Here is a 20,550-nt window from a genome sequence, read left to right as displayed (position 1 = left end):
GAGTCAACTGAGGGCAAAGGGTCAGAGGTCAGGGTGTCCGCGGCTGGGCCAGGAGAGCCGGTAGCCGACCCCTCTTCGCAGCGGGCTGCAGGTGGTCTTGGCGGCAGAAAGGCCGGTGGACCAGCCCCGACTGAGGCCTGACAGATCTCGGCAGGGGACTCGGGCTACTCCCGCCACCAGGGTGGTGCCACGTCAAGGGGCAGGGCAGACCCTGGGCTCGCGGGGTCTCTGCAGGTCGCTGCGCCCACACCTGGGCCACCGCTCAGAGCCTCTGGGGGCGGGGCCAGAAACCTGCGCGGTCGACGAGCTGCAGGTGGAAGACCCTCTGCCCAAAGCCCCACAGCGTGCCAGGAGCTGAGTGTGGCCCTCGGGCCTCTGGACCCGCGTCTCACCACAGGCGGTTCACCTTGGCGCCCTGTGGTCAGCGTGTCGTGCTGTTTGCAGACGGTCTCCGAGGCCTGAGCTCCCTCCCACCCTCTCGCCCTTCAGTCCAGCCCACTTCCACCTCAGCGTCACCTTCCAGTGCCCGTGACTGTGGCTGCTGCCGGTAGACTCATGGTCCCCTGTGCTGTCGGGTTCATCTCCGACACTGTCCCCCACCAGGCCCGGCAGGGGACAGGGGCTCGGTCACCTCGCATCCTCTCATTCTTCATGGGGCCTCCAGAGTCCTGTTCTTTCATCTGCTGGTTCAGCAGAAATCAGGCCCCTCGCCGTGCCGCTCCTGCACTGGGTGCTGGGCACTGGGGTCACCCGGAGAGCGAGTAGTCACTGGGGGAGACCACCGCCCAGATGCAAGCCCAGGGCCTGGGGGAGCCGGGGGCGCGGGCGCCCGGAGAGCTCGGGAGGGGCCTCCTGAGTCGTGACAAAGGCGCGAGGCTGAGCCATGGCAGCCACCCTGCTCGGGGCAGGTGGGCTGAGCGCTGGGGGTGAGCCGAGGGATAAACCACTAACCCCTGAGGCCTGGGTCGGTGCCGGGTTCATCTCCAGCTCCTCTCTCACGGCCACCCAGCACCAAAGGAGTCGATCCCAGACTGCTGGTTGCACAGAGGAGGGAACCGTCCGCTGCCCCGCTAGGCTGAGACCTCCAGAGACCAGGGACTGGGCGTGAGGCACGTCTGCCCAGCGCAGCAGGGGTCAGGTGAATCAGCGGCTGACTTGGGTACTGAGGCTCCACAGGCGGAGGTCCTAAGGGTGGCACCAGGAGTGCGCGTGCGGTCACCACTGTGACAGCTCACCGAGCACCGTCACGCGCGCACCTTGTCTGGGCCTCGCGACCGAGCACCGGCACGCGCGCACCTTGTCCGGGCCTTGCGAGGACCAGGTGGCAGGTGTTCCATCTCCACGACACGCGGCCAGAAGCTCAGGCTCTGAGACGTGAAGGGACTTGCCCGACCCTGCGGGGCAGCATTCCGAGCGGTGTTTTCTGCCCCTGTGGCTCCTGCGTCAGCCACTACACTGTGACTGAGACTGTCCTTCAGGCCGGACCTCGCCCCAGACCTAGGGTGGTGCAAGCACCCAGCGCCAACTCAAGGGGCGCCCTGCTGCCGTCCGAGCCCCGGCCGGGCTGCACGGCACGTCCTGCTGAGTGGCTGCCCGTGCCGCCGCTCCCCTCCCCCGCCCCCCCCCCCACCCCGCCCGGCGTGGCCCAAAGCGGAATTCCCCCAGGGAAACACTAAAGATTGGCCTTTTAACACATCTGGGGTTTTCCCATCTGCTGAAAAGGGGCTCACTCCCAAGCCCCTCCCCACTTCAGTCCCCCTTCGCCCACCCAGCCTTGTGGGTGAGAGTTCTCCCCTCTCGCTGGGTGAGGAGGCCCGTGGGCGCACCTCGCTGCCCCCTCAGGCCACTGGCTCTGCTGCCCCACTGCAGGCCGCCCCCGAGGATCCCCCCCGGAGGCCTGGCTCACGCAGCAGCTTGGAGTCTCACAGTCTTGGGTTCCAGCACTGGCTTCTCCCGGCGGCTGTGTGGCCTGTGCGCTCACCGGGGCCCTGCCCTTAGAGGGGCCCACAGCTGGCTGAGTGCTCGGCTGTCTGTTGGAAAATTCTTAACAAGTTTTGAACAAGGGCCCTTCCCTTTTATCTCACACTGGGTCCCACAAATCGTGTAGCTAATCCTGCCTAGAAAAGGTCCTTTACTCCTCTGAGCCTCGGTTTCTCCGCCTGCAAAGGGCCCCTGGTGGGGGAAGGCGCATCCTTGGGGCAGATGGAGGAGGATTCGTGGAGACGGGGCGCACTGGGCGGGAGCTAGAGAGCCAGGGACGCGCTTGGCCGTGCGGGCCCCGGCTGGGGCTGGCTGGGGCTGGCTTGGATGGAGATCTGAGCCTGCTGGTGGGTTAGAGTACACCCACCGGGTCCCACCAGCCCTGCCCCTTACCAGCCACGCTGCTCTGCGCCGATTCCCAGTGTTCGGCACCAGTTCTGCACCTGGGAGGCGAGGGGCCGTCCACAGAGCTGCTGTAGCGTGGGGGAGCCTAGTGCAGCGATGCCTGTGGGATGGGCTGGCCAGCACCCAGGGGAGCCCAAAGAGCTCTTGTACCAAACATTGTTTAGGGTAACACAGGAGACTGAAAGGGTGCTCGCTACAGGGGAGAGACCTGCCCCGAGGGCGCAGAGAGCGGGTGACCATCCAGGCTTGACCCCGGCCCCAGCTCGGCCTCCTTCTCCTACCCAGAGGGCAGGTGCGGCCAGCAGGTCTCCAGGGCCCCGGTCGCTCAGGAGGCCCAAGATTCCGAGTCCCATCAGGGCCTCCAGAGACAGGAAGGGCCTGCAAGCCCCCTGGAGCCTGGTTGGCCGGGTCCATTTTTCAGGGACACAGTCCCCAGTGCCCACGCCACATCCCACCTCCACCACCATGGCGAGACCCAGTGGTCATCCCGCTGTCGCCAAGTAAGGCCACCCAGCTGTGCCCCAGCCCAAGCTCTCGGCACCTTCTGCTGCCCGCCCCCTGCTCTCGGGCCTCCCCCTGCCTCTCCAAGGCCTGAGCCTTAACTACCTGCACCTGGAAACAGGCAGGTTCTCTGCCCCCTTCTCCAGAGAGGGCCTCTCCCACGTAAAAGGCTGGAAAGGCACATGGGGGTACCGTGGCTCTGGAGTTGAGGGCCGGAGGCGGGATTTCCCTCTCTGGTTGTAACCTCAGGGTAGGAAGCTAACATTGTTGAGCAGCTACTCCAGGCTGGGCCCTGGGCCAGATGCTGTTGAGTGTGGGGTGTCTTTGATCCTCCCCTCAGCCCTGGGAGGGAAGGCTTGCCGTCCTCACCTGCCAGGTGTAGGTGCTGAGGTCGAGCCCCGAGGGGCGGACTCGCTGGGTCACTCAGTGAGCGACAGAGCCAGAGTCACACCCTGGCCTCCCCACCTCCACTGCCCCAGTAGACGGGCGGAGACAAGAGGGCCTGCGCAGGCGTGTGCGGGTCAGAGCTTGGCCCACGCGCACGTGGAGGCCAGCCTGCATGCGCACACAGAGGGCGGGGGCCTCCTTTCTGCGTCTGGAGGCTGCTCGTGGAGGTCTCTGCGCTGACCTTGACCCATGAGCAGGCAGGAGGCCTCCCAGCCACTGGGCAACATGCCCCACAGCAGGCAGACAGAAGCTGGAGGGCTAGAGTATGGGGAGACACGCTGAAAGTCTGGGAAGAGGCAGGGGCGAGGAGACTGGCCTTGCGGTAGCGGTTACAGCTTGTCCCACCACGGTGAAGGCTTCAACCTCGAGAAAACGGGCAGCAGCCCCGGGCAGCAGGCAGCCCCCGAGTTCAGGATGTCAAGGACAACCACCATCGTGGTCACCCCACAGAATCACACACACACACACAGACACACACACACACACACACACACACACAGAGGGAAAGCCTAGTTTCCTCCTCTCCCTGCTCCGTCCACCCCCTACAAGTTGAAGTTCAAAGGAAAGACATTAGCAGCAGAGACTCCTGGCAACTGGGGGTATGTATTCATTTAGTCATCACTCCTGCGTTCATCCCCAAACTCCTCCCGGAGAAAACGGAATGCACCTTGCAGGAATGCAGACACCACAGAAGGACAGACAGAATAAATGGGGTAGGGGGAAAGTTCTGGGGAGAGACCCGCTGGGGCCAGGCAGCCAGGGGCAGCCACGGTAGACAGGCAGGGGATTTCAGGTTATAAGAGGTGGGGGCCCTTGGCGCGTCCCTTCCTAGCAGCAAAGGGGAGAGGGAAGTTCCCACAACACCAAAGCACGCCAGATGCTCAGGAAGAAACCCAGGTTGAAAGGCTCAGAGGCCCGGGAACTAGGCTCCTCCACGTGCCCCAGTGACCCAGGTGTGCCAGCCCCTTCTCCGGGCCTGGGGAGGATCATTCTCACCACACGACGAGCTCAGTGACCTTAGTTATGCCCCAGCCACTCCAGCCCTTTGAGTTTGCAAGAGGAAAAAAAAAAAAGCACTAGACTAGCTTCAAGTGGACAAAAAACAGACGCCTCTGGCTTATCGTTCAGCGAGAACAGATGTTGGGCTGAGAGCCTCATCAAGGTGATGGATGGTGCGCGGGCTCTGGGAACCTCCCCTTGCAACTCCACGGCCAGGGCCACAAGCCATTCCGCACTGAGACGAGCTTGGGAGCCCCAGTAACTGCCAGTCTGGGTTTGGAGTCCAAGTCCAGGCAAGGCAAGGGTTTAGGAATCTGTCCCTGGGTGGTTAAATACCAGCCCAGCCGACCTCAGCACTGGCCCTGGTGGTGGTGTTCACCCTGTTGGCACCGCTCCCTGCGGTTTGCAAACAGTTTTCCCATCCATCATCATCAGAGGGGAAACAGTGTCATTCTCCCATTTTACAGATGGGGAGCCTGAGGTTCAGAGAGGCCCCACCGCTAGAGTGTATCAGAGTCAGAATTTGCATTGGAAACATTCATTTATTTATTTATTTTTGGCCACACCACGCGGTACGTGGGATCTTAGTTCACCAGCCAGGGATCGAATCCGCATCCCTTGCATTGGAAGCACGGAGTCTTAACCACTGGACCGCCAGGGAAGTCCCCAGAGCCAGAATTTGAACTCAGGTCTCCTGTCTCAGGAGATTCCCTCCACAGGTGGGGAAAGCTGGTGGCTTCTGTCCAAGGAGACTGAGAGTGTCTTTTTCTCTTTCCCTCCTCAGAGACGTGTGCAGTAAATAACGGAGGCTGTGACCGGACGTGCAAGGACACGGCCACCGGCGTGCGATGCAGCTGCCCGGTTGGATTCACACTGCAGCCGGATGGGAAGACGTGCAAAGGTCAGTGCGCACCACCTCCCTCGCCGGGCCCCGGGTGGTGCAGGCAGGGCAGGAGCGGGGCGGCACACTTGGGCTGGGTGTGCGACCACACATGGCTTCAGGGGCGAGGGTGGTCAGCTGCCACGTGCATTTCTGTTGGAGAAGCTAAGAAGAGGGAGAGTCAGCACCAGCGCTCCCCAGCAAGGCTCAAGAGAGCCCCAGTTCCACTGTATATTGACAGGTTCAAGCGGGGCTCTGATATCGAAGAATGTGGCTTCACCCTGGGTTGCACAAACGGGGTACCTTTTCTTTGGGCTTCCTAGGCCGGCAGAGGTTCCTTGTGGCCTCCCAGGGGGCAGGGCCAGGCTGGTTCCTGTGCTCACTCACCTTGGCCGGGGTGCGTTCTGCAGAGCTGGGGGCAGAGCTGGGGGCAGCAGGGCACAGGGCTCAGACCAGGCCAGGTCTTCTTGTCGGCGTTAGAAAACTGAGGACACTGTGTGTCCTCGTCACTGGAAGAGGGAAGGTGTGCAGGGGGATCTCAACCGGAGGACTAAAGATGCAAAATTAGAAATAGGGGTTGGGAAGGTCAGGGATGGGCCGGTCTGCCGGCTGCTGGAAGCCAGAGAAGGGTGAGCTTTCTCTGCCCACTGTCCCCGGCTCACTCCGAGATTCCTGAGGGCCCGCGGGGGCTCAGCCGTGTTGGGGACCCCTCAGGAAACAGGAAGCAAAGGGGCTGGGAAGCCAGAGCTGTCTGAGCCCTAGGACTGAAGGGGCCAGCCCTACAGCACGGGGGCACCAGCCCAGGCAAAGACCTGGGGCGTTATGGAACCCCCAGAGCTGCGGGCCTTGGGCCGGGAGGCAGCCCTTGCGAGGAGTGAGGTGCAGCCCCTCAGCACTCCCAGACCAGCGCTCAGATCCCTGCCCAGGCTGGCTGCCCTCCTCCCATCACTCTGCCGGGAAGCGGGCAGGCCCGGAGGCCAGCATGGAAGGGCAAAGGAGCCAGAACGTCCAAAGCCCAGTGGGTGAGAAGATTGACAGCAGAGGCTCAGGTGATTTGAAATAGTCTGAGATGGGCTTCTGAAGCCTGTAAAAATAGACAGCATGTGACTTCTCCTCCCCAGCCGCTCTGCTGGGAAGAACCTAGTGATCATTGACAGAAATAACCGTTCTTCCACCTGTTTATTTGAAAATAAAGTCCTTCTGTAGCCTCCGCTCAGCCCGCTTAGAGCGAGGTGTGTTCCAGGTGGGCGGGGGCTCTCTGAGGCCTTGCCACGTGGGCTTAATGCCAGGAGGGCTGGCCAGGGTCCACCGCAGACCCAGCCATCCTCATAGCCCAGCAATGTCACAGCAGGTCCAGCCAGTTGCCCTTGGAGCCAGGACAGAAGAAGGTAGAATCGGGCCACCCACACCCCGTCCAAGGCACAGCGCTGACGCAGGACCAGAGGGGGTAGGGCAGGGCTTAATTCCGGACTCGAGGCCAGGAGCTTGCCGCTGGGAGCTGACCTGTCTGGGCTGGAAAGGGGCCTCGGCAGTCACATGGCCCACACGGAGCACCTAAGGGGACGCTGACTGCTGCCCCCTGCCCATCCTTGCTGGCGCGAGGGGCATCCATCCTCACCCCACCTTGAGTCTGGGGTAGGGGAGATGTTGAAGGGAGCTGTCCACACAGCCCCAGGCCCGCCAGTCTGAGCCTCCGACCATGTTTCCTGTGTTAAAACAACTGGACCCTTTACCCAGAGCTGCCCACTTGCCTTTAGCCAGCCCTCCTCACTCCCACTGCCCTGGAGTCAGGAAGTCCTTTCGTTCACGCATGCACCGGATGGGTTTTCTGGGCTCCTCCTGTGTGCAAGTGCAGGGGAGACCAGGGAACGAAACAGAAATTCCTTGGGCCCAGGAATCTTCTATTGAGTAAAGAAGACAGACTTTAAAAATTAAAGTCTGGGCAGGGGGTAGGGAGAGCGGGGAGGATGGAGGAAGAGGCTCTAATCCAGGCAACATGACTGCTGTGCAGAGGCCTGGGGTTCCAGGATCCAAAGCAGCCAGGGTGCCCAGATCTGGGGAAGGTTCAGGGGAGGTTCAGGAGAAGGGGTTGGCCCTTCATCCTGTGAGCCTCGGCCAGGCCCCAGACACTCTTGGGCAAGGAGGCACAGGCCAGATTTTCGTTTGGAGACAGTCCCTGCCACTGTTGGGACGGGTTTCTAGGCAGGGTCGGGAAGAACAGGCTCGAGGTGACAATGGTTTGGGCCCGGGGTGGCAGCAGAGGTGGAGAAGAGCTGTCTGAATGTTGTTATACGTAGAATTTGAGGATCGTGGGACTGGTCCAGAACTATATAGTAGGAACATCATAGCGTCTCCAAATCAGGGAACCCTGGAAACCAAATGTTGACCTCGAGACCCCCGGGTTTGGAGTCTTAGAGCCTTGGGCTTACAGTCTGAGTTTCCCGGGGCCTGGCTGGAGGGGCGCAGGGCAGGGTGCGGGGGCTCGGGGTGGGGGGCAAGCCAGCTGGGGATCCCCGACAAACCGAGGCCCTGGCCCTGGGGTGCTGGCTCCTCGGTCAGCATGCACTCCCTGGTCTTGGCAGGGCCCAGAGGAGGATATCGAAGGTTCAGTGTTTTCTGGAAGCCAGAAGGTCATTGCTAAGCAAGACCAGTGGCTGGAGGTCTGGGAAAATCCAGAGCTGAAAACCCAGGACGGCCGGGGATCACGTGGGCAGGTGGAGGCCTGCCCCAAAACATCAGGGCCATGGGGGGCTCTGCAGGATCTGCCCCGTGCCCTTGCTTTGTCTCAAGAGTGTGGACAGCCCAGTCTCAGGGCTCCCTGGTTGGCGCTGTCCTGCTTGATACTGGGAAGCGGGCACCTTGCTAATTGGCCCTTCTGAGAGGAGGGAGGTCTGGGGCCTCAACTTCCTGAGCCAGAGCCTGGATTTCCTCAGGGACACCAGCCCCTCCTCCCAGCACCAGTCTGGGAGGACCGCCCCCAGCCCTGCCTGTTGGCCCTCTTCCCTCACCTGCCCTGTGCCCGGCCAGCCCAGCCCAGCAGCCTGCCCTCCCCCTAGGCTGCTCCAGAGTGATGCCAGCCCACTCCCACAGGCCCGCCCTCTGCTCCCACCCAAAACCCTCATCCACGTGGCCTCTGCATTGCCAGGCTGCGCCCCCTCCGTGGGGTGGGCAGAGGGGGACAGGAGCAACCAACCTACTGTGTGCTCCCATAGCTCACCCCACACCTTTCCCCCCAACACACACTGATGTTCAAACATTGGGTGACGCATCGAATGTTCCACTAACCTCTCAGCCCCCCGACTCGCTTATTCACTCATTCATTCATCCATTCGTTCAGTGCCCCATCCTTCTGTGCAGGCCTCATGCTGGGCCCTGGGGCTCCAGGTGGGAGCCAGGTGCCCCGTCTGTCATCCCGCTGAAGGCAGGTCCCAAGGGAGCTGCTCCCAAGGGAGCAGCTAACTCTGGAGAGAACGTCAGGGAAGGCTTTCCAGGGGGTGCTTGTTCCCCAGGCAGGGTGGGGTGAGGGCTGCCGAGACAGGATCCAAGCGTGCAGAGAAGAGGAGGGCAGGGCCGCCGGGCTGGGCCAGGGTGTGGAGGGGAGACCGTGAGCCTCTGTAACCAGGTAGGGGACTGCTGGCCGCTGGTGGGGCCCGGTGGGAGCACAGTAGAGAAGGAGGGGGATCTTGGAAGGGTGGGAGGTGGAAAGGGGGCAGAGGCTCATCAGAATGAAAGCCGAGGGGCTGTGCGAGCCCACTGGCCCCTCACTACAGCTGAGGCTAGAGCCTGGGACGGGGCCTCCCCGACTCTGACCCCCAGGCAGCCCGCTACACCAGCTTGGGCCTCAAGCGAACAGCGCCTCGCACCTCCTGTCTAGCTGCCATGACAGCCCCTGAGCCGACAGGCCCAGATGGGGTAGGGGATGGGATTAGGGGGTTCCAGAGGCCTGAGGCATTCCCGAGGAGGCGAGCCCTGAGCCGACAGGCCCAGGTGGGGTAGGGGATGGGATTGGGGGTTCCAGAGGCCTGAGGCATTCCCGAGGAGGCGAGTCCCATCTGCACGTTCAGTCGTAGTGAATGATGCTGGACAGGTACCTGCTAGCAGCCCAGTTTGCAGATGGGGAGCCTGAGGCTCAGAGAGGGGCCTTGCCCTGCCCAGGGTCACGGAGCTGAGCGGGCCCTCCGCTCTTCTGTCAGAGGCTTTTAGCCAGAATCTCCCCTGTCTTCCTGTAACCCCCGGGGGAGGGGGCGACGGAGAGCCCCAGCCTCTGTCCTGGACAGGCCCTCGCTGCACTCGAGGTCTGCTTCCTCTGAAGGCCGCAGGGCCAGCGTGCCGCACTGGCGGGGCCGTCTCTGGAGACACCTGGGGCTGGGCTCAAGTCGGCCTCCTGCGTGGAGCTGTGACCTCCCCCGGAAAGTGGGAGATCTGGCCTCGGGTTGTTTTGACCATCACACGAGACCTTGCCAGAAAGTGCTTGGCCTGGTCGCCAGCACGAGGTGATGCCCGCCCAGCAGGTGCCGTGACCCCCAGAGGGTCCTCCTACTTCCTCTGGGGCGTGGGCTCATCCTGAGGCCGCTTTGTTCCTGAAACACAGGCTTCGGAGCGCGTGCAGAGTTCGCAGTGCTGAGCGGTCTCTGTTTTTAGCCGTCATTTTGGTGCACACGTAGACCACCTCCTGTGTGCAGAGAGGTGAAGGCCCAGCCCGTGAGAGGCAGAGCCAGGGCCACACACGCCCTAGCGGCCTCCCTTAGTGGGGCCACCTCGGATTCCCCGCCCTTCCCATCTTCCTGGCACCAAAATCGTCAGCATACGCAAACAGAATGGGTCCTTGGGGCAGAGGGACCTCGGGGAGGCTGGCCGAGGGCAAGGAGGTGGCGGGCACACCCCGAGTGTCCTGTGTTCCCCAGAGCCCAGCCCCCCCCGGGCCTCCGCAGGAAAGCAGCTCTGGGTCTGCTCCTGCCCGACTCTCTGTGCCCGTTCCCCTCGCAAAGGCTCCGAGAGTTGCCCACCCACCCAGGGGTCTCAGCCCTGCTCTCTTTAACGCCCCCGCCGTTCTCCTGACGTTTGGGGGTTTGTTGGGGTGAAGAGCATTCTGTGGGGGTGCTGCCGTAGGACTTTTCAGCAGGTGTCAAGTCCAGCCTGTTCGATCTGAGGAAAGGAGCTGGGAGCAGCGTGGGAGAGGCTGCGCCTGAGACCGGAGTCTTTGGAATAGGACCAAGTCTCCTCCGCGGGGCTCGGGGAAATGGGGACAGATTGACCTTGACAACTGGCCGTGCCAGTTACACGGGACAGGGGTGTCCGGGCCTCACACTCAGGCCAGGCTCAGCGGGTGCTGGAGTCTGAGTCAGCAGCTCTGTTAAGATGTGGCCAGTGACCAGCACAGAAAGTCCTCTCTCTGCCGGGGGCGGGGGGATGCCTCTTTCACCGCTTCCTTTTGTGCCCTCCTCCAGTCAGGGTGGGGACACCTTCCTGGACGTCATCTCCTACTTCTGTTCCCAATTGCTGGGCTAGGTCTGGGGGGCCGGCGGGGGGTGACCAGCGTGGGGGGCCCGGGAGCCGGAGCCCAAGAGGAACTTCGGAGTGAGAAAAGGTACCTCAGGGACAGGGTCTCTGACAGCTCAGTCTGCCAGATGGACCGGGAGCCCGGGGAACAAGCCCAGGGGAGCAGGCCAAGGAGGGTGGGAGGGAGCTCATGGGGGGGGGAGCTCGTGAGGGAAGGAGCTCCCATCACTAGAGGTGTGCAAGCCGAGGCCCACCGGCGGGGGTGCTTGGGGGGCCTTCAGGGTGCAGCCGCAACTCGTGACACGCCCAGTGAAGAAACAGCTCAAACTCACCTGCAGGCATGGGGAAGGGGGAGCGGCAGGAACCAGGCGGGGAAGGGAGGCGGCCCAGGAGCGCCCGTTCCCGCCACCAGCCGCGGCACCTGGAGCCAGTTACCCTCCCGGCCCAGTCTCCCCGTCAGTAAAGCAGGAGCAATAAAGCTACTTTGTAAAGAGTTGTTTGGGCCCTGGCTGAGCACCGGCGCCTTAGGGATGTTATTTCATTTCATCCTCGTGATGTCCTTCCACGTAGGGGCGCCTCTGATCCTTATTTTAACAGACAGGGAGCCGAGGCCCTAGGGGTCCAGTAGCTCGCCCAGCCCAGAGTCACAGCCTCCGGGAAGCAGCCCCCTGCTCCCGGCCTCCCCGCCTCCCTGGCACCTCCCCGGGGATGAAAGGGCGTGGGAGCGTCCCGGCACCGCAGACACCAGTTCCCTCCCTTCGGTGCACAAACGCCAGGCTCGCCAGGTCCTGGGGGCAGCGGTGTCTCCCGTCCTCCCACCCCCCACGGCTGTGAGCCAGCCCCCCTTCCTGGGCTCGGCCGGGGGACCCGAGGCGGCCCGGGCAGCGCAGCCCAGCCCACTCTCTTCGCCTCGTCCTGCCGCCCGGCTCCGCAGACATCAACGAGTGCCTGGTCAACAGCGGAGGCTGCGACCACTTCTGCCGCAACACCGTGGGCAGCTTCGAGTGCGGCTGCCGGAAGGGGTACAAGCTGCTGACGGACGAGCGGACGTGCCAAGGTGAGCCGCCCTGGTCCTCGTGGGGTCCCGCCCCTCTCAGGCCACACAGGCTCCCAGGAGGGTAGGCGAGCCTGGGGTGGGCTTGTCCGCCGGCCGGGCCGGGCCTGAGGGGCCGGGGGTAGTTTTTGTGTCCCTAGCCTGTGCGCTTGCCCTCCTGTCTTCCCGTCCTTTGTGATTCTAGGGGCCCTGAGAAGCCATCCAGCCCCACCTCTCCCTGATATAGAGGGGACCTGAGGCCCAGGGAGGGGTCGGCCCGTGTCCCAGGTGGTGCCGGCTCCTCCCTCCAGAGGGGCCTCCCAGGCCACCGTCAGTGGCTTCAGAGACCAGGTGGATGCTGCCACCTGGTGGAAGCTGTAGCACGTGGCAGGCGTGCTCCAGCAGCCCTTCCTCAGGGTCCCTGGGCACCTGCCAGGAGCAGGGGTAATGGGAAGAGAGACCTGGGCAGAAGCCAAGCATCATAGCCCGGGACAAGTCCCGCAGACATCCTGGATGCAGTGAGAGCCCAGAGGATGGGCAGTGGAGAGACGGGTCAGGGAAGGCTTTGGGGGAGGGGACACTGGGGAAGTGCTTGAAGGATGAATAGGCATCTTCCAGGAGGAGCCAGGGAGGCAAACCCGACCAGGAAGTGGCGCTGTTGGGCTGAGGGGGTGTGAGGAACCAGAAGGAGCCCCGTGGAGCTAGATGAGGCCATTGAGAAGGAGCCGGCTTCGGGGATACGCGCAGAGGGTGGGGCTGGGGGGGTGGGGGGCCGGCTCAGCTCCATCGCTGTTACCCTGTTGCCGTCCCGTCGTTTCATCTCCACGAGGTCCCTGCACCGGGCCGCATCTGGCTTGCGGTTGCAGCATCTGCCTCGTAGCGGTGCTCAGAGGCCGGCCTGGGGCAGCGCGAGGCCCTGAGGGCCCCGAGGAAGGCGAGAGCAGAGGCTGGTAAGGGAGGGTCCAGGGCCAGCCTGTCCTGGGGCTCAGCACGTGACCTGAGCCCGTCGCTTCCCCTCCCTGGGCTCGGCCTCCGCCTCGCTGCTCGGGCGACCTGGCCCTGTCTTCCTCTCCGGGCACAGGGGCCCGCTGGGAGCACGGCACCTGTCCGGGCTCCGATCAAAGCTCCTCTGCACTTTGGCTTTGTCTCTCCGTCTGCCTCGCCGCGTTCTGTGAGGGCTGAGGGAGGGCCCTCAGCTTTGCACCCCCAGCTGCCCTGGGAGAGGGGCGGGCAGCAGCGGCCGCGGAGGAGTGGGAGAGGGGCGGGCAGCTGCGGCCGCCGAGGAGGCGATGGCTGGACTGCTCCGGGCTCTGGCTGAGTCTCCTCCCCCCTCTTCCTGACTCAGATCTGCAAGGCCCTGGGGCTCCGGCCCACCCCTGCTCCAGCACAGCCCCTGGGTCCCCAGCTCCAGCAGGCACGCAGGGCCCTTGGGATGGGGACCCCAGACACCTCCCCAGCCCCCCTGAGCTCCACACAATCCCTGAGGATCCAGTGCTGTCACCTCCCAGCCTTTGCCCGGAGTGCCCTTCCCCCACTCTCATTCCTTCATTCCGGGCTAGCCCCATACTTCAGGGTCTAGCCCAGGAGCCACAGCACCAGGAGATCTTCCCAGATCCACCCCCGGGAGGAATCACATCTTCCTTTGAGCATTCGCAGTGATTCCTTCCTCGTGCTCGTGTTATTACAAACACACATGCTATGAGTGCGTCTGTAGGCACGTGAGCAAATGTATTCAAAGAACAGATTCCAGCTGCAGTGCCCAAGGAGAGGCAGGTCAGTGTCTGCCTTGCCCTCGGGACCCCCATCAGCTGTCCCATGGGGGCCACCCTGCTCAGAACTTACGGCCAGGATAGTTTGGTCTCCTGCAAACACGTAGTTCATTTCCTCCTTTCCAGCAGCAAGCAGTCTGTGGCCCTCCCTCGTTCCCTTTTTACCCTGGCTGCCAGGGTGGTCAGAATCAAGTGTCACATACTATCAAGGCTACTTTGTTATTCCTCATGGGAGGCATCATCCCTACCCCCATCCCCCTTTCTGTCTGTGCTGTTTTCCCCATTTTCTCCAGAGACATCTTGGGGTGATGGGGGAACACACTTTGGTTGGCAGTCAAGTGGTCTGTTTTCATGTCCCAGTTCAGCCCCTTCCCCAGGCAAGCCCGTTGGTTTCCTGCGGGTGTGGATTAAATACCTACCCTAATCCCACTGGAATGGGAGATATCAAAATGGCAGGGATTCGTAATAATCCCTTCTACTCAAAATATTTCTACCCTGCCCACCTCCAGAAAAGATGTGAGGCAGCTTCTCACCCAGACACATGAGGCTAATGGAGACAGAATGGAAAATTGGGCAGCGACACGAAGTCTGACGTTTGCTGTGCGTCGGCTGTGCGCTGGGCCTGGGGCCCCAGGACTGTCGGGCACAGAGGTCTGTTGAGTGACTGAGCGAGGGGCAGCCCGTGCCACCCACCACACCCTGAACCTCCTCCCACATTTTGTCTCCCTGTGGCCACACAGACATCGACGAGTGCTCCTTCGAGCGGACCTGTGACCACATCTGCATCAACTCCCCGGGCAGCTTCCAGTGCCTGTGCCGCCGCGGCTACACACTCTATGGGACAACCCACTGCGGAGGTCTGCAGCTCGCCCGCCAGGGCCACCTCCCCCCAGAGGCACGCGCCCGGCCGCACGGCCACCTGCACTGCACCCCACACCCCAACCTTGACCTTGACTCTGACCGGCCTGGGAGGGACTGGTGGGCAGAGGGGTCAGCCAAGGGTAAGGCGGGAGGGTGGGGGGAGGGGCAGCAAGCACCCACTGGGTGCCAGGCCTCAGCCAGGCTGTGGACGCGGGCCTGGAAACAGCAGTTTCTGGGAAACCCCAGTACGGAAGGGAGGATGGCTGCACAGAGGATCCCACAAACAGTTCATTCCAGTGGAGGGGGTAACAACAGAGAAGGGCAGAGGGTGGGGACAATGGGGGGCTCCTAAAGGAGGAGCGTTCGGGTCATGGTGGGGGAAGCGTGCCAGAGGGGCCAGCGTGTGCAAAAGCACTGAGGCAGAGGGAGCACCGAGGGACCGAGAGGCAGCCAGTGGGGCCAGAGTCCCATGAGGGAAGGGGCACACGGTGGGAGGTGCACACAGAGGGGACACAGGGCTTCGTGAGCCCCAGGGGACTTGTGGCTTTACTCCCAGTGCGATGAGAAGCCATTGGAGGGTTTATGCAGGGATGTGACGGGCTCAAGTTCATGTAAGGAGATCCCTCCAGCTGCCACGTGTTTAGGAGAGTGGAACCCAGGGCACCAGTGGGGACACGGCTCCAGGCATGGGAGTGAGAGCTACTGGAGCCTGGGCAGGGTGGGGAGGGATGTGGAGAGAGGGAAGGTTCTAGATGCCTTTAGGTGCCACGGATGATGGGACATGGGGATGTACAGGCTTGGGGGGTGAAGCTGGCGGGGGTGTCAAGAATGGCCCTGAGGTCCCTGGTGTCTCTCCCTTTCCTTTGACCTGGTGGTAGCCACACTTCCCCTGCTGGGCAGCTGTGAAGTTTAGGTGGGCTCAGGCACAGCTGGTGTTAGGGGCGTGGCTCGTGGGGTGAGCTGCAGATTCTTCTGGAGGGACTCCCAAAAACCTGGGCACCAGCTTCTGCACACAGGTCTTTGGCCCAAAAGAAGGTAGGGCCTCAGGGGAGACTTCCTGTGCCCAGGTGCCTGTTGTGCAGGAGGGAAACTGGCTGGGAAGGGCACGTCCAAAGTCCCACAGTGAGATATGGCCTCAGGACCCCGGGGCCAATGCTGATCATTCCGGCCCCACAAGACCTGACTGCAGCTTTATTTTGTGCCATTTCTCTGCCCTCCCCCAAGTCTGGGCTCAGCTGCCCAAGTTCAGCAAACCACTGAGGTTCCTGGAGGGGCGGATGTGTGTTGGTGTCTGCGGGAACCCTGTGTGTGTCCAAGCTCGTGTGTGTGTCGTGTGCAACCACATGTCTGCATCCAGTGACAGTATCAGGCTGGCGTCAGGGTCAGGGGATTCTCGGCCCTCCTGTCCTGGGTGGGTCCTGCCCTGCCAGCCCCAAGGGTGTGGCCTCGGCTGGACCGTCCAGCCCCCCCTCCTGCCCTTACGCCTACCTGTGCTTCCAGATGTGGACGAGTGCAGCATGAACAACGGGAGCTGCGACCAGGGCTGTGTCAACACCAAGGGCAGCTACGAATGCGTCTGCCCCCCGGGGAGGCGTCTCCACTGGAACCGGAAGGACTGCGTGGGTGAGTGCCCTGGGGCGAGCCATCGCGAGCACCCCTGAGAAGGGCCTGGGTGCCAGCACCTCCCCTGGTGCCTGGATGGCTGGGGCTCCTGGGCAGGTGCTCTCTGCTGCTGGGATACGGCTGATGGGGATGAGGGCTGACAGAATAAGAGGGGATGCAGCGGGGAGAGCACGCTTGGAGGCGCAGAAACGGCTTGGGGCGGGGGCACGGGGAGCATGGAGGTGGAGACCTGGGGGTCAGCGTGTGCAGCCAGAGCTGTGGACTCAGGAGGAGCTGACACTCAGAAGCCGCAGAGCGCGGAGGCCTCAGTAGCCCCAGCCCCCCTTGTCCTGCCAAGGAAGCTGGTGGGAGGGGAGGGGTGGTTACACGGGGTGCAGCAGCAGCAGAGCCTGGACTGGGGAGCGCCTGGGTCTTTGTACACCTGCCACTGGCCTGGCAAGGGGCGGGCCTCCTAGAGCGCTAAGGGCTCATGCGCCCTCTGCTGCTGGGCTCTGGGGCCTTGGGGCACCTCTCGGCTGAGTGCCGGACGGTCCACGTTCACTGGTTCCATAAACACATACTGACCACCTGCTGTGTGCCAGGCCTGTACTGGGTCCCAGGAACGGCTCTCAGGTCCTTGCCCCGCCGTGCTCCAGCATCCCCAGGGCCGCAAGAGTAAGCCTTCTAGATCTAAGAGTTCATCTCTCTCGGCTCAGAGCCCTCCAGGGAGTCCTCGTCGTGCAGAAGCAAAGTCTGGGTTCCTGGAATGACCCAAAGGCTGCTACAGCCCGGCCTGCTTGCCCTCCGCCCTCACCCCCACCCACCCCGTGCCAGCCTCCCTGACCTCACAGGTGCAGCCCCCCGACCTCAACATAGCCACGCTCAGGCTCTTCTCTTAGCCTAGAGGACTCGTCACTCCCTGCAGGGGTCTGCTTGGGGTGGGGGGCTTCCTGACCACACACCTGGAGCAGCAGCCGGCCCCCCTCTGCGCGCCCTCCGCCTCTTGGCTGTCCCACGCTCGTCTCCTCCCATCGCAGCCACTGGCTGCCGCGGGGTGTTGTCGGTCTGTCCTCGCTGCACATACACTCTGCACACCCGAGCAGGTATTCCTTGCCTGTCTTGTTCACTGCTGTGTCCCCAGCACCTAGAACAGGCCCAGCAGCCATAGACACTCCGTGAAGGATTTGTTGAAGGAATGAATGAAAGTATCAGAGAATGGATACCGTCACTTAGTCACCCGAGGTCAGACAGCTGCATTTATTGCTTACTTGCGCGAGAATTGCTCTGCTGCTCCGGCAGTCTGGTTGAGCAAAGCAAACCGCTGGTTTTGCCTAGAGTTTGGGGGAAGAGCTCGTGCGGAGTTGTGCTGGTTAAAGGCAGGTGACGTCAGTCTCAGCAGCATGTCTTTGCGGGGCGCTGAGGGAGACGGGGCTCACACCAGCCTCAGAAGCCTGATCGCTGAGTGAACAGGCCCAGAGCTGGCTGACTTTCCACGCCCACGCCCTTCGATGGGCTTTCCGAGGTGTGTCCAGTGATCATTAGGGTCATGTGAGGTCTGGTATTTACTGCTGACCAGAGCTATCGGGTACAGGCTTTCTCTAGGGATATGAGGACATGTTTCTTTGTTTGTTTGTTAATTCTCAGTCCCCTTTTTGGTCGTCCCTCCTCAGTCAGAGCTGCAGGAGAGGCCACCAGGGCTTGTCCAGATCTTCAGCACTGCCACCAAACCAGCCTCCACGAAGGGTCATCGGTGGAGGTCTGACCGTCAGGTCACAGTCAGTCGGGGAGGTTTTATCCCGTTTTTGTCTCTGAGCCATTTGCTGGGACTATACGCGAAAGCAGTTGATACTCTAGACAGTAGATATGGAAGGATGAGACAGACAAGTGTGACTGCAGGTATTACTAGAAGGTGCTGGAAGGAAGGCCCTCTAGAAGCATGACTTAAGGGTTCCCAGGGCTGACCAGGAAAACCGGCCCCACCTGCTCCCTAAGTCCACAGTATGCAGGTTGCTCTCTCATGTAGCCTCGAAGTAGACAGTTCCACCTCACCTGTACTGTGAATCCAGGTTCCGAATGAAGTACCGGCAGGGCCACAAACTGCCCTGGTTGCCCAGGAGATCCAAGGTCATACTATTGTCTATAACTACCTGCACTAGGCAGGCAGAGCGCTTTGTCCTGCCCCCCACGCCATGCCCTAGGCTGTATTATTCGCTCTATCACCCTAAGTGAGGGACACATGTTTGATGACCGCTAAAGCTGTCCAGTCCCTCTGGTTGGGGCCAAGAGCCTCCACCGTCTGCTTCACCAGGTATCATTATGGCCCTCAGAAAGTGTTCTACCGTTAGACGCTTTGCAAGGAGGCATCGTTCACCGAGGGTACTGGGGAGTCGTTGACTTGTTACAGTCTCAGAGACCCACAGGGCAGTTAGCTGAGGTCCTGGGGTGGCACCCATGAATCAGATGTCCATGTGAGACACGGGGTCAGCCTCAGTGGAGCTGTACGTGTATTGTCTGTGGGTGGTGTTGTGACGAACAGTCAGACACATTGCAAGGCAGCTGAACTGGTCTCTCCTGATGGGAGGGCATTTTCCTTCTTTATGTATCGCCTACAAAGACGATCATAATTACGTCCGTGTAACATACTTTATAACATTTCTAAATGTTGGCTTCCCTAGCGATAGCTTGGGAGAACTGATTTAAAGAATCAGGATGGTAGGGGCTTCCCTGGTGGCGCAGTGGTTAAGAATCCACCTGCCAATGCAGGGGACACGGGTTCGAGCCCTGGTCCGGGAAGATCCCACATGCCGGGGCAACTAAACCTGTGCACCACAGCTACTGAACCTGCGCTCTAGAGCCCGTGAGCCACAACTACTGAGCCTGCGTGCCACAACTACTGAAGCCCGAGTGCCACAAGTATTGAAGCCCACGTGCCTAGAGCCCGTGCTCTGCAGCAAGAGAAGCCACCACAATGAGAAGCCCGCACACGGCAACAAAGAGTAGCCCCCACTCGCCGCAACTAGAGAAAGCCTGCGTGCAGCAACAAAGACCCAACGCAGCCAAAAATAAATAAATAAATTTATTTAAAAAAAAAAAAAAAGAATCAGGATGGTGGCTATCACTAGTAAGGCCTAGATCTAGGTGAGTTATTTGTAAGGGAAACATGATAGGGTAAAGCAGAAGTGTACAACCTTAAATGCATAAGATGGGAAAATGTGATCCGAAGAATGAAGAGCAAAGGTTTGCAAAACAGCGTGTGGAAATCAGTGGTTACAGACATCTAGGAGAATTTATTCCAGTGGTCTTAGGCACAAGCTCTCTATTCCGTGTAGCCGTCAGCCGGTTCTGAGAATCTCGGGTAACAGTCAATTTCTGTGAACTGTCTGCTTTTGGGGGTTCTCTGAAAAACCTCAGTTTAAGACCTCTAGGGCTTCCCTGGTGGCTCAGTGATTAAGAATCCGCCTGCCAATGCAGGGGACACGGGTTTGAGCCCTGGTCCGGGAAGATCCCACATGCCATGGAGTAACTAAGCCCGTGAGCCACAACTACTGAGCCCACATGCCACAACTACTGAAGCCCGCGTGCCTAGAGCCCATGCTCCGCAGCAAGAGAAGCCACTGCAATGAGAAGCCCACGCACCGCAACAAACAGTAGCCCCCCCCTCGCCACAACTAGAGAAAGCCCGTGCACAGCAATGAGGACCCAACACAGCCTAAAATAAATAAATTTATAAAATAAAAAATCTGTAAGTGGTGACTTTACAGTAAGTTCTGAAAAATTCATTTTTGTTTCTTAAGAAAAATTAGGGGTAATAAAGACTGTGGTATTTCTGAGTAATTCATGAATAACTCTCCCAGTAAAATGTGTCTGTATGTTACTAAGTAAATAAGTTGGAATATCCCAAATAAGGAGTACAAAATCTAATAATATTTTAGCTCCTATGAGTGCTGTTATTTTTTTCAACAAGAGCCTGCTTCAGTTCATCCAGAAAGTAAACATACTATTACTAGAGCGTAATTATAACCCATGAAATCCATCTGGACGCGCTCAAAGTGTCCCTTAGGGCTTGGTTCCAGCGCATGTCCCATCTTTACCCTTTACCCAGGATTCTGAAGGTCACAGCCACACCACGAACTGGCCATTTCCTCTGCCACCCTGGAAAAGCTTCTCACCAACGTTGTCTAATGTCACCACCAGTTTGTCCCTGCAAGGATGGGTTGTCTTAGGAAAGATGTTAGCAAACGTCTGAGTGAGGTGGTCTGGTGGTCCCAGGAGGCCGCTCTGGCTTCACCAGGCATCGTCCTCATGCCTCTTACAACTTGCTCCCCCCGCTTCTTTACAGAGTAGGAAGCCAAACAGTGTGTGTGTGTGATGGAACCCTTGGGCCCCTCTGTCCTTGCCCCAGGACTTCGGCCAGAGCAGCCTGTTTCACATGATGATCCGGAAACATTGCCACCGACTTGCACCTCTGCCGCTGTGGGCCTCTGTGCTCCCGTTATGGGCAGGAAACCTCTCTGTTTTCAAAGCGTTCTAAGGTTGACTGCTTCCGCTCATGTGCATGTTTACCTTTTATTTTG

At 60.8% G+C, this 20,550-nt stretch overlaps 1 protein-coding gene across 3 annotated transcripts in view; it reads left to right on the top strand.

Annotated features, from left to right (window-relative positions):
- SCUBE1 (signal peptide, CUB domain and EGF like domain containing 1) overlaps positions 1-20,550 on the top strand; it is a gene marked incomplete at both ends in the record, with an annotated part of 130,615 nt that overhangs the window by 88,391 nt on the left and 21,674 nt on the right. For all 3 annotated transcript variants that reach the window (XM_082850199.1, XM_082850201.1, XM_082850200.1), the window contains 4 exons: positions 5,117-5,233; positions 11,646-11,768; positions 14,254-14,370; positions 15,875-15,997. In XM_082850199.1, coding sequence (XP_082706325.1) covers positions 5,117-5,233; positions 11,646-11,768; positions 14,254-14,370; positions 15,875-15,997 — 480 coding nt within the window. The remainder of the gene's footprint in view (positions 1-5,116; positions 5,234-11,645; positions 11,769-14,253; positions 14,371-15,874; positions 15,998-20,550) is intronic.

The sequence above is a fragment of the Leucopleurus acutus genome, assembly GCF_964270905.1.
Source record: "Leucopleurus acutus genome assembly, chromosome: 11".
Lineage (NCBI taxonomy): Eukaryota > Metazoa > Chordata > Mammalia > Artiodactyla > Delphinidae > Leucopleurus > Leucopleurus acutus.
This window is presented reverse-complemented; position numbering and strand designations above follow the sequence as displayed.